At 41.8% G+C, this 12,319-nt stretch overlaps 1 protein-coding gene across 2 annotated transcripts in view; it reads right to left on the bottom strand.

Moving 5' to 3' along the window:
- Positions 1-1,376: 1,376 nt before the first annotated feature.
- DRD3 (dopamine receptor D3) overlaps positions 1,377-12,319 on the bottom strand; it is a 64,169-nt gene continuing 53,226 nt past the window's right edge. For both annotated transcript variants that reach the window (XM_055127986.1, XM_055127987.1), the window contains 4 exons: positions 11,637-11,833; positions 8,787-8,864; positions 5,009-5,354; positions 1,377-3,137 (listed from right to left, as the gene is read on the bottom strand). In XM_055127986.1, coding sequence (XP_054983961.1) covers positions 2,941-3,137; positions 5,009-5,354; positions 8,787-8,864; positions 11,637-11,833 — 818 coding nt within the window. In that variant the 3' untranslated portion in view covers positions 1,377-2,940. The remainder of the gene's footprint in view (positions 3,138-5,008; positions 5,355-8,786; positions 8,865-11,636; positions 11,834-12,319) is intronic.

Here is a 12,319-nt window from a genome sequence, read left to right as displayed (position 1 = left end):
ATAGAACACTGAAATAAGATTCAACAGTTCTGAATGCTTGCCTGCCATCAAACAGTGATAAGACAATAGTTCTGGGCCTTTGTTTCCATTTCTGTAAATGAGGGAAAGGATAGAACCAGTACTCCCTAAGGACCGGTTTATGGATTCTTTTGTGTGTGGGGGGGTGGGGGTTGGGGGCAGAGGGATTACTCCACACACAGCAATCCTCAGGGCTTACTTCTGGTTGAGTGCTCAGGGATCACTCCTGGCACGGTTCAGGGGATCATATATGGTACCGGGGACCAAACTTGGGTTGGCTGAGAGCAAAGCAAGTGTCCTACTTGTTGTACTATCACTCTCCCCTGTTTGATGTGTTCTATAAAAATACATGTTACATTTTCCACCTGATTGCCTTGGAAACTGAGCCCAGCCTCAGAGTGACAGTAATGCCTTTCATTGGGTACTTAGGTTAAACTCAATCTGGAGCTGTGCAGGGTGGTATCTCCTTCTTTTTGTCCCCTATTTTCCTCTCCCCTCCCTTTACTCCTCTGGTGAGAGGCAGTGTGCCATGAGATTCTATTGACTCGATTTGGGCATCAGAGAAAACTAGGCACCTCTGGCTCCAGCTTCTAACACTGATGTGTATCACCCTAGACAAATTTCCTTAACTTTATTTGGCCTTACTTTCCTTTCTCTGAGACTGCTCAATGTTCCCCAGCTTATCCCAAGGGTCAAATGACTTAAAGAAAAGATACAAAACATTTGCCATAATTCATCACAAATGTATTAATATTTATGTTTTATATTTTCATGCTGGAGCGATAGCATAGCAGATAGGGCGTTTTGCCTTGCACGCCGCCAACCCAGATTCAATTCCTCTGTCCCTCTCAGAGAGCCCGGCAAGCTACTGAGAGTATCCCACCCACATGGCAGAGCCTGGCAAGCTACCCATGGCGTATTCTATATGCCCAAAACAGTAACAACAAATCTCACAATGGAGATTTAATGGTGCCTGCTTGAACAAATCGATGAGCAATGGATGACAGTGATACAGACAGTGATGTTTAGGATTCTGGGGTTGATTCTTTAACTTTTTACACTCTTACTTGTTTGCTCTTTTGTTTGCATAACCTCCCTCTTCCTGCCTTGTGTAACCATGTAGACTCATGTGCTTTCATTTCATTGGATATTTAATTATGTCAGTATTGAGTTCCTCTTGCCCTCTAAACCCACTGAGCTAATTGCAGAGGTATAAGAACCTTCTGGACTATTAGTGTGCTTTCAAGTTTCCCTATTGATAAAAAAAACTGTGATAGATAACATTAATAAAATTCTAGCCCTAAAAGCACTCAGGAACAACACATAACTGGTTTACTAGAAGTATAGGTTTTCTTCTTTTTAACTGTATTTTATCTTTATTTTTATTTTCTATTTCCTACATTTACACAGTAAGAGGAGAGGACTAAAGACGAGATAGAGGAAGTCTTTGATTCCTTGCAAAGTTCTTGTGCTCTGTTTGACAAAGTTTGACAGCATTGCAGCAGGTATCTATCTGTAATAGTTCTTATCTTTAAATTTATTGAAGTTCACAATGACAACAATTGATAAATTATCCATAAATTATCTCTTGACTTTGTTATCAATAATGAATAGCTTTTGTAGGTAGAAAGTTAGATGGTGAGAATATCCATGTTTCTTATAAATAAAATGGTTGGATGGCACTTATGAATAATTTGTTGTGCCTTTAATTTCAGTTGTGCCTTTAATTTCAGTTATTAAAGTTGTTGATTTTGAAGAGCTCTATTGGTTTTTTACAAAAACATCCCATGCGATGACTTTGGAGAGTTATTCTTCTTGGTACCTTCAGTTCTGGGTCCTCTGGAAATCTAGGTGAGTTCTTAATATGTCTTCCACAAGTAAATGGGCAAAAAGAGGTGGTAAACTCCTTGAGGCAAGGATTATTTTAGTCATGGTTTATATCCAGCATATAGGATTTTACTGGAGCTTTGGAGATACTAATGAATGCATTTCAGAGTCTGAAAATATTGCATTTCTCTTAAGCAGTAGCTGGATATGGTTTAGGCAGGAAAATCTGATGGAAAACACATCTAAGGCATATTCTGAATCACAAGTTTCAACAGTGGTACTGCAGTCTTTCCTTTTTTCATTTAACACTCCCATCTTGAATTACTCTGGAGCTGAGACTTCAATACTCTTGCAGAGAACTTCAGTAGATACCCTCAGTCTCTAAGAATAAAGGAATGAGCTCAAAGGACTTGCTAAGCAAGAGTTAAAATGCAGGGATAATCAGGTTTGAAATGAATCTTAGGTCCCAATGTGGGACAGTGTCTCCTTGGGGGTGAAGAATTTCCTTCACCAAATTCAGATTCTATGAGGAGGTAGAAGCAGTGGCCTTGGAATTCTATTTTAGAATACAATGAAGAAGCAAGGAATGAACAAAAGAGAGTTGACCCATAAATATGCAAAATTAAGCTGTTAATTAGAGGTGAGGAGAGCAAGAGAAATTAGAGAGAGAGAGACAGAGAGAGAGAGAGAGAGAATGCTTATTCATCAAGATGGTTTCCTGGACTCCTGGCAAGTTGAGAATTATGAGATCTGTTCATTTGTCCTTCATTGCCATGAGTCATACTTCTGATGATAATTTTGAGTGTGTTGAGTCATTTACGAGCCTTCGTCTGAATTATTGCTTATCATTTACACTCCCTGCCACACTGCCACTTGAAGATCGGCAGAATGAAGTCAGGTTTTACCTAGGGATAGAACATTCTGTTTTGGAAGAAGCAGTTGGGTTACAACCACTATGTAGATATCTAAGCTCCAGGGACCTTCTTACCACATACCTGCCTTAGAACATCACATCAGTGTTTCTGAGCATGCTCTGGCCAACAGTCCAAGGGCCTGGTGTTTAGAGGTGGGCCCAGAGATGCTTCTCTTCCTCCTTCAGCAAGACAGGATCTTGAGAAAGGCTTTGCGGAACTCAACGTTGAAAGTGGTATAAATCACAGGATTGAGGGCGCTGTTCACGTAGCCCAGCCATGTAGTGGCACTATAAAGTTCTGGGGACACATGACAGGCTTGGCAGTGGGTGTTGAGAACATGGGTCAAGAAGAAGGGTAGCCAGCAGACAATGAAGGTGCCTAGATTCCAAAGGAAGAGAAACACTGAGTAAGGGGTTTGCTTAATTCTTTGAGTGCATGAAATTATATGTTATGTATAAAAATGATTCACAGTTGTCTGGTTTCTACCTGTCACTAAACTGGAAGTTTTATATACTCTTGTGGTTTTACCCACCCTATGATAGTAAACCTTTTAGGTGACTTTTTTAATGAAAAAATAACATGGTAACATTTTTTATTTCTATCAGACCTTTGTTCCTAAATCAACTTTCTAATGTGATCTTTTGTTAGTCCTTTGCTAGACTTTTCTACTGCTTAATGCAGATATATATTTAATGTCTGTTCAAGCACAATATAATCCTAGGTGCTGATGGGGAAAAAGACTTACAAATTTGATTGATACAATTACTGCTGTTGAAATTACTTCAGGGGTTCTAAGAACCACCTAAGATATGATAAAGTTGGGGTTTATCTCAGCAGAATTAATCAGTTAACTCATTAACTACTTGGTGTCTGTGGCTTATCATATTTGGAGACCAGGGTGTCACACCTGGCAGTGCTTAAGGATCCCTCCTGGCTCTGCATTCAGGGATCACTCCTGGTGGTGCTCAGGGGACCGTATAGGGTGTGGGGGATTGAACTCAGGCTGGTTGTATGCAAGAAAAGCAACATGTCTGCTCCACTATCTTTCCAGCCTCATTTTATTTACTTAAATAAGGTGGTTGCAGCACCTCTCCACAAATCATCTTGATACTGCAAAAATCAGACATGATTTATATATCATGGAACATTTATATACAGAAAGACATAAGAGGAAAAATTACCACTTATAATTAAAAGTCCCTTACTTTGGGGCTAGAGAGATAATACAGTGGATAAGGTGCTTGCCTTGCACACAGCTAAGCTGGGTTTGACTGCTGGCACCCAATATGGTTCCCTGAGCACTGCTGGGTGTGCCCCAATAAAGAAAGCAGAAAAGTACACCCCTAAGTCAAAACCCAAACCCCAAATGAAGACTCTTGATGAATTTTTTTTTCTTTTTGGGTCACACCTGGTGACGCACAGGGGTTACTCCTGGCTCTGCACTCAGGAATTACTCCTGGGGGTACTCAGGGGACCATATGGGATGCTGGGGATCGAACCCGGGTCAGCCGCATGCAAGGCAAACAGGCAAACGCCCTACCCACTGTGCTATAGCCCCAGCCCCTCTTGATGAAATTTTAGTTTTTTCCCTTCATATTTAATGTAATCTAGATGTTATTATGCCATATGGCTAATTTTTTTACATATTTATTTTTTTCACTTAGCATCTGAAAAACCTACAGGTACGGCCTTTGCCTTGCATGCGGCTGACCCGGGTTTGATTCCTCCACCCCTCTCGGAGAGCCCAGCAAACTACCAAGAGTATCTTGCCCGCATGGCAGAGCCTGGCAAGCTATCCGTGACGTATTCAATATGCAAAAAACAGTAACAACTAGTCTCACATGGAGATGTTACTGGTGCCTGTTTGAGCAAATTGATGAGCAATGGGATGACAGTGATACAGTGAACATCTGAAAAATAAGTAACCCTTTACTGAATACGAGAGAAGTGGCAGAAACTCTTATGGAATCATGGTCTTGCTTTGTTACTTGATTTATCCATTATAACTTTATATCATAGGTCAGAAAATACAATGTATAAGCATAACTCAATTAGGTGAAATTCATAAATCTCAGTCTAGGTCTTTTTCAGTGAGTTAATGCTTACACATAAATTGTTTTTGATTGTATTCTAAACATTTATTATTATTACAGTCAATGGATCTTCAATTTCTGTCAAATGCGTTCATCCATGGCAGGTTGGCAGTGACAATCAGTGACCCCAACACATCTAGCCCTACCCGAGCTCACCAAGCACAATGACCAGCATCTGGGTTGCCTTCTTCTCCCGAAGTGGCATTGACCGAGGTTGCAGTGGACCCAACTTCAGGGACGTTGACAACCTGCCATTACTGAGCTTCCGAACCTCTAAGCTGAGCTTGGGTGCCAAGTTGGGGCTGAGGGAATTCCGAGTTCTTCCCGGCCTTTTCAATTCTCCATCGTCATCTTGGAAGCCTGGTCTTCTCAGGGCTGTATCCTGGCAGATGCTGTAGTAACGCTTCAGCTCCACATGTGCCCGGCTAGGGGACAGGGGCTGCAGGTGTGACAAGAGAGGGTCTTGACATTTCTGAGGATATTGTTTATCTTCGGAATGTTCCTGAAAGGAGTCAAAAGTGCGAGAAAGGAAGAGAAAGTATCGTTGTGTGAAAACTATGCAAAATCTGTGAGGGACTATAGAGTTAAGACATAAGAAACTCACTTTATGACTGAAAAGCACCTACCACAAATGGAACATAGGGTACTTATAATAACCCATGAGAAGGATAGAACAGGATTATGTTCTGGTTTCTCTGAGTTCTAGTTCTCTGGACAAAGTGGAAAACTCTAGGGCTTGATTTTGCCAACAAATGAATGCAATGACCCACGTTCTTACTTAGCAGTTTTAGAAGATAGGTCTTTTTTTTTCCTTCTTTTTTTTGGGGGGGTCACACCTATTGATGCTCGGGGGTTACTCCTGGCTCTGCACTTAGGAATCACTCCTGGAAGTGCTTGGGGGACCATATGAGATGGTGGGGATTGAACCCAGGATGGCCACGTGCAGGGCAAACGCCCTTCCCATTGTGCTATCGCTCCAGTTCCAGATAGGTCTTATTTGAATCTTGATTCAAATAAACAACCAAAACTGTGTTAAACATTTGTGATAAATATAAGCACTGGTTGTCTGTAGGGAATTAATATTTGTTTAGTATGATATGGTATTCTAATTATGCATTTTATGAGTCAACAAAAATATTTTCAGTTAAAATACATGAATAAAGAAATAAAATAAATGCATAGAATAATGAAATACATGGAATTTCTTTATTAATTTCTAATGCGTGTGTTTTGGGGGGGATATTGTGAATGTTTTGTGCCTATTCTATGGATTTGAAAATTCAATCTATAGAAGGAAAGTCTGGAGTTCAGGCATAGATGAACTGAGATTGGCTATGAGTTCATAATTGCCAAAGCAGGCTGATAGCTACCAAAGAATTAGTGATTCTTATTAGTTATTGATATTCCTACCTTTTAGTTTTTTATTTCCACAATAATCGGTAGAAAGAAGAGAATAGCCAGAAATTTAATTTCAGCATTCCTATTTAGTAGATATACCATTGGACATCATTGATGATGATGATGATGATGATGACCATTGGACAAGTTCTCTAAGGCCTTTGAGTCTTATTTATAAAACAAAGGAAATGGAGAAAAATGATTTTGAGATCAGTTTACTTTAACAATTGAAAACTTCAGAGATGAGAATATTTCTGGTAGGAATGTATATTTTGAAGAAATGTATATACCTAAAATATGAACATCTACCCATGCCTGAAGAAATACTATGTCAATGCTGAGTATTGGCAAGAGTCCTTAATTAAGTTTTATAACTAAAACCATAAAAGCAGACTTTCACTCCCCCACTTTCCAGGAGGCACCAAGAACTCTGATAAAAGTGATAAATCCTGTCAATTTCATATTTGCACCCAACACCTTCAATTGTAGTTAGTGGAGCAAGGAGACCAGAATTTAACTAGTAATATTGGCCATTAATATTCATTGTTCTGGGTCTCCCAAACTGATTGTTCCTTAACCATGAACAGTATTCCTTGAATGTTCTCGTTAAGTCTTCAAGTTACCTGATCCTTCTAGTAAATTCCTTTTGTGTATATAAGTCAGTATCAGCAAACCAAGAGCCCTCACTTCTCTTTCCTTAGTTTGGAGAAATCACACTCTTATAGACAAAAAATAATGCTTAAAATGCTTTAAAATGTTTACCACTATAATCAAGCAAACATGCTTAAATGATTAATGAAGTAATGAATGCAAGGGAATCTTTAAGATGATCTAGTCCTTTTGAAACTGGTTTGCAGAGGTATTTTTATGGATGATAGCATAAAATATTTAAATAATTTGTGGTTTTCATGGACTGGAGCGATAGCACAGCGGGTAGGGCATTTGCCTTGCATGCGACCCACCCGGGTTCAATTCCTTCGTCCCTCTCAGAGAGCCCAGTAAACCAACGAGAGTATCCCACCTGCATGGCAGAGTCTGGCACGCTACCCGTGGCGTATTTGATGCCAAAAAACAGTAACAACAAGTCTCATGATGGAGACTTTACTGGTGCCTGCTCGAGCAAATCGATGAACAATGGGACGACAGTGCTACAGTGCAGTGGTTTTCATGTTGATGGGATTTTTCTATACTGTAAACATCTATTTGATTTGAATGACCACTAATAACCAAGGCTATGTTTATAAACTGGCATCTTCTAATAGTGAAAATATCTAAATTGCAACAGATCATTTCTGAAACTAGGGAATAGGGGATAAACTTTTGAGAGTCCTTATAAAATCTTGGACTCCAGAGTACTGATCTAGTTAGTGTATCTATCTCCATTTTACTGATGTGGAAATTCAGTTTACAGAAGGAAAGTGGCTCTTCTAAGATTAGATATTAGTGGGTGTATTTTCCAGCTCTCTATACAGTTTTACCACTGCATCATGACTAACATAAAGAAATACTGGTTACTTTGGATCTGGCTGATGGAATCTTTACTCTCAGATAGCAGAATAAAACCTACTTTAGCAGATTCTTAGAAATGCCAGCTTCTCAGTTCTCAAATATCTCTAGTCACCACTTTTCCTCTTTTTCTCTTAGAGTCTCCTCAATCCTTGGATCTGAAGTTTGCTAGCGACAACTTTAAGCCTCACCTATTTTTTTTTGTTTTGTTTTGTTTTTGGCCATACGTGCCAGTACTCAGAGCTTACTCCTGGCTCTGCACTCAGTAATTACTCCTGTTGGGCTCAGGGGACCAGTGGGGGTTGTCAGGGATTGAACCCAGGTCACGCCATGTACAAGGCAAGCATCTTCTCTGCTATAGTCTCTCTCTGGCTCCTTATTTTTAAAAATAATCTACATTAAGAGTCTCTAACTGTCTTAAAAAACAGACCTAAGTAAAGAGCAGCTAACTATATAAAGATGGGACAAGGCTCAGATTTTAATCATTTTGGGTTGTAGAAGCTTTATTGCTTATATCTACTTGGCAGTATAATCTGGGGTGCTGGGCGGGGGGTGTATTGGTTTTACATTTAATGCCAGCAGAATCTACTCTGCATCCTATTTAGTTTAGGTGGGAGGGAGGACTGCCTTACATTGGGAAGACAAAGATCAGGGTGAACATGGGATTGTCTAGTTTCTCCACAGTAAATGACAAACAAGACTTGAAAACTTATTAGCTTCTCTTCTCTGCTTTTCTTGGCTGTGCTCATACATTTCATTGAATGCCCCATTCCCTCTAATGCAGATGGCTCTGGATGGCATCTTCACATCATATCCAGGAATCTTTGGCTCTCATCATTGGGATAGAGCCCAATAGTCATATGACGATCCTGCTCCAATCAGCCAGGAGCTTATGTATGTCATATATTACAGGCACAAGTGGATATGGGGGCTAGGTTCCATTCCAGGGTGGATGTGGAATGAAATCAAGCCAGCCTCTTTTGAAAAGGTCTCTTACTCTGTTCCGATATCAAACACACGGCCTACTTACCATTTTCCCCGTGGCATCTGATGGGAATCGTGCTCTTATTGAAAACTGCCTCATGGGGTGCAGCCTCATACAGGAAGACTAGGAGAAACAGCTCTGAATTAGTTCAACATAATTGCACCATTTAGATGAAACTGTTTTGAACACAATATGTTCGTATCCTCATAATCTGGTCGTGACGACCTATTTCACTGTCTTCTTGCTCATCTCAAGTCTTGGGACTTCACTCAGGTTGATATGCTGTTATATTGTCTGATGTAGGTTGATATATTGAAAGGTTGATTCAAAGTGAACCATTCTTCAAGAGTGACTTCAGAATTTTTTTTTTTTGAGGTGGGGTAGGATTGGACCACACTCAGCCATGTTAGGGGTCCACCTCCCAGTGCTGTAAATTCTTTCATAACATTGGTTTTTCCTTGCTCCTCCTACAGGGAGCTTAGGTTTATTGAGTTACTCCCACCACAGTGCTCCTGAAGCGCACCTAATTCCATCGGGCACTCCTAATCCTATATTGCTTTTCTCTTTCCTCTATGCCCTTTGCATGGTTTCGCAATGTCTTCTTTGTATAGACACAGGAAGACAGTTGATGCTCTGCTTTTGTAACATGGGAGTTAATTGACTGAATAATACTTACTCCTGGGCATTCATTGTATTTACTTGACTTAAACCTGTTTCCCTTACTTCCTGACACCCCCAGAAGGAAGATCCCAGTGAGGGACAAGGTTGAATCCAGGAAAAGTAGTAAGCAACCCTGGCATCGAAAAAAGGACAAGCTAAACACCGTAAGAAGTATAAAAAGTTAAAAGTACTCTCATGGAACAAACTGTCATGACCCAAGAGAAGTAACTGAATAAGGACTCTGCTGGGGTTAGGAAAAACTAAGCTGGTCTGAGAACTGTAGCATTGTAGCACTCTCCTTTTGTTGTTCACCGATTTGCTGAGTGGGCACCAGTAACGTCTCCATTGTGAGACTCATTGTTACTGTTTTTGGCATATCGAATATGCCACGGGTGGCTTGCCAGGATTTGCTGTGTGGGTGGGATACTCTCAGTAGTTTGTTGGACTCTCCAAGAGAGGAGGAGGAATCGAACCCAGGTCAGCATGTGGAAGGCAAACGACCTACCTTACTGTGCTATCGCTCTAGTCCATAAGGACTGGACTGAGGACTGTGGTCTGGGATATATCATGAGATGTCCCCAGGAAGAGCCAACCTTTAAGCTTAATATATCTCTTCCTGTGTTCATACAGAATGACTAGAATATTAGTAAGAAGTAAATTTAATTTAATATGATTGTTTAAATGGGTTACTAGCTAAGGAAGCAGAAAGCAATACACCCTTAGATGGAATCCCACCTTTGAGCCAATCTCTGATCTCCTAGTAATCTAGAGTGCTGAACCCCCAAGTGAGATTTTGTCCCTGACTGAGTTAATCTTCTGAAAGAACTTCCCCTGAGGAGTGACTTTACATCTGTTCATTGTTATAATGTTGAACCCTACCTGTGTGTACAACACCCCTGCCCCCGCCCTGCACTTCACGAATTCTATATAACTATGCTTTGAGAGGAAAAAAGGGTCATTAATTACCAACCAGCCTGTGGCCCTATTCCCTTGTTGCCCGTTCCTTTGCTGGTCATTTGTTGGCTGGCCTGGAGAGGCAGTTCTCGGCCACTGAAGGCACCCGTGCTTTGTACTCACATAAAGTAAGCATCTTACCGCTGTACTATCTCTTGGGCCTCTGAATTCAGTTCTTATTCCATATATGAAGTGTTTATCTGAATACATTGACCTCTTCTTATAATCTCCACAGTGTTTAGATTTAGTGGTTCATTAACTTCCTTTCACATTTTCACAAACAGCTTGAGTTATCTGTTTACTTTGGGTCGAGCCATATTTTGTTTGCTTGCCTAGATTTTCAGTTCTGTGAAAGAAGAGGTTATATAATATTCCTTTTCCTGTCAGAGAGCACATGGTCCATTTCAGTCATGCTTCAAGTGCATAGTTTTCTTTGTGAGGGACACATCTGGCAGTGCTGAGGGATCAAACCCAGGCCTTGCATATACAAGGGATGTGGTCTACCACATGACCCACAACCCTGGCCCTTTCGAGTACACCTCGAAGCATGTGGCAGGGACTGGGATAAGTTGAATTTAGTCTAAGCAGTTGAAAGGCACTGATCTTCCTTTCAAAGCGTAGAAAGATTAATAACCTGCACCATTAGCCTCCTACCCACTAGCTGATTATTGCCTTGACATAGAAGTCGAAGAGTTTGTGATGGACTCAACAATGCTTGATGTGAGTGGCCTGGCCAAAAAGTCAGTCTTAGGACCTCACTTGTAGTAAAAGGTACAATTGCCACAAAAAAACCTCCAGCCGGTGTGATATCTTAACTGCTGGCCTTTGTGGTCATTGAAAGACTTTGAAGGGGAATAGATCAAGCTTTTTGGGGGGGGGGGGTTCGGGTCACACTCGGTGATGCACAGGGGTTATTCCTGGCTCATGCACTCAGGAATTACTCCTGGTGGTGCTCGGGGGAATCATATGGGATGCTGGGAATCGAACCTGGGTCGGCCGCGTGCAAGGCAAATGCCCTACCCGCTGTGCTATTGCTCCAGCCCCTGGAACAGATCAAACTTTGAAATGATCAGCCTTCTTACCAGGTAACATGGGCTCTAGAGAAGACTCTCTGCTCATTTGGGATTGGATTTCCTACTTCTAGCAGAGCCAATACCAAGCTGGGGTCAGAGGAGTGTCCCTGACTTGCCATTATGGGTAACAATACGCACGCAGGGCCGGGTGGGGGTGGGGGTGTTGGTGTGTGTGCGTGGTCTTTTCTGTGCCCTCCAGGGTGCTCACTTGCTGGGGGAAGCCAGGCCTGACACTGAGGCACTGACTGTTTTGTCGAGTGAGGATTCGTTTCCGTCTCCTCTGTCTCAACACCACGTAGATCCTGGCGTAGACAAGGACCGTCACTCCAAAGGGCAGGTAGAAGGACACCACAGAAGAGTAGATGACAAAATCAGGGTTGGAGATAGAGCAGATGCTGGGGTCCCCTGTGGGTGAGAGAAGAGGGTATAAAGCAAATCAGTTTGCTAAGTACTAGGCATCTGGTGGGAGAAATGACAAAATACATTCTCTACCCACACGAGGCCCCTTCGTGTCTAATCCTTCATGTCTAATCCTCAGGAAGCTTTAAGAAGCAGCTGTGCAGCCTGCTGACCCTGGTTTCGTCCCTGGCCCTGCATATGGTCATCTGTGCACCATCAGTAGTGACTCCTGGGCACAGAGTTAGGGGTAAGCACTGAGCAAGGCCGGTAGTATATGATCCCAAACAAAAACAAAAACACAAAAAAGCAGCAGCTTATGGGTCTGCCTGCCCTCTCCTGTCCCAGTTCAAGGGCTTCCTCGTAGCTTCACATTCAGCAGCAATCCTGCCTTCCTTTAGGCCCTTCCACCAAGCTCCCTCCTTTCAGCCTCTCTGTAGGGTTGGCACAAAGGGCCTGCTTGCTCATCATGTGGGTGGGGCCGCAGCATCAGAC

The sequence above is a fragment of the Sorex araneus genome, chromosome 2 (assembly GCF_027595985.1).
Source record: "Sorex araneus isolate mSorAra2 chromosome 2, mSorAra2.pri, whole genome shotgun sequence".
Taxonomy (NCBI): domain Eukaryota; kingdom Metazoa; phylum Chordata; class Mammalia; order Eulipotyphla; family Soricidae; genus Sorex; species Sorex araneus.
Note: the sequence above shows the minus strand (reverse complement) of the source record. Positions and strands in the feature narration are given on the sequence as shown.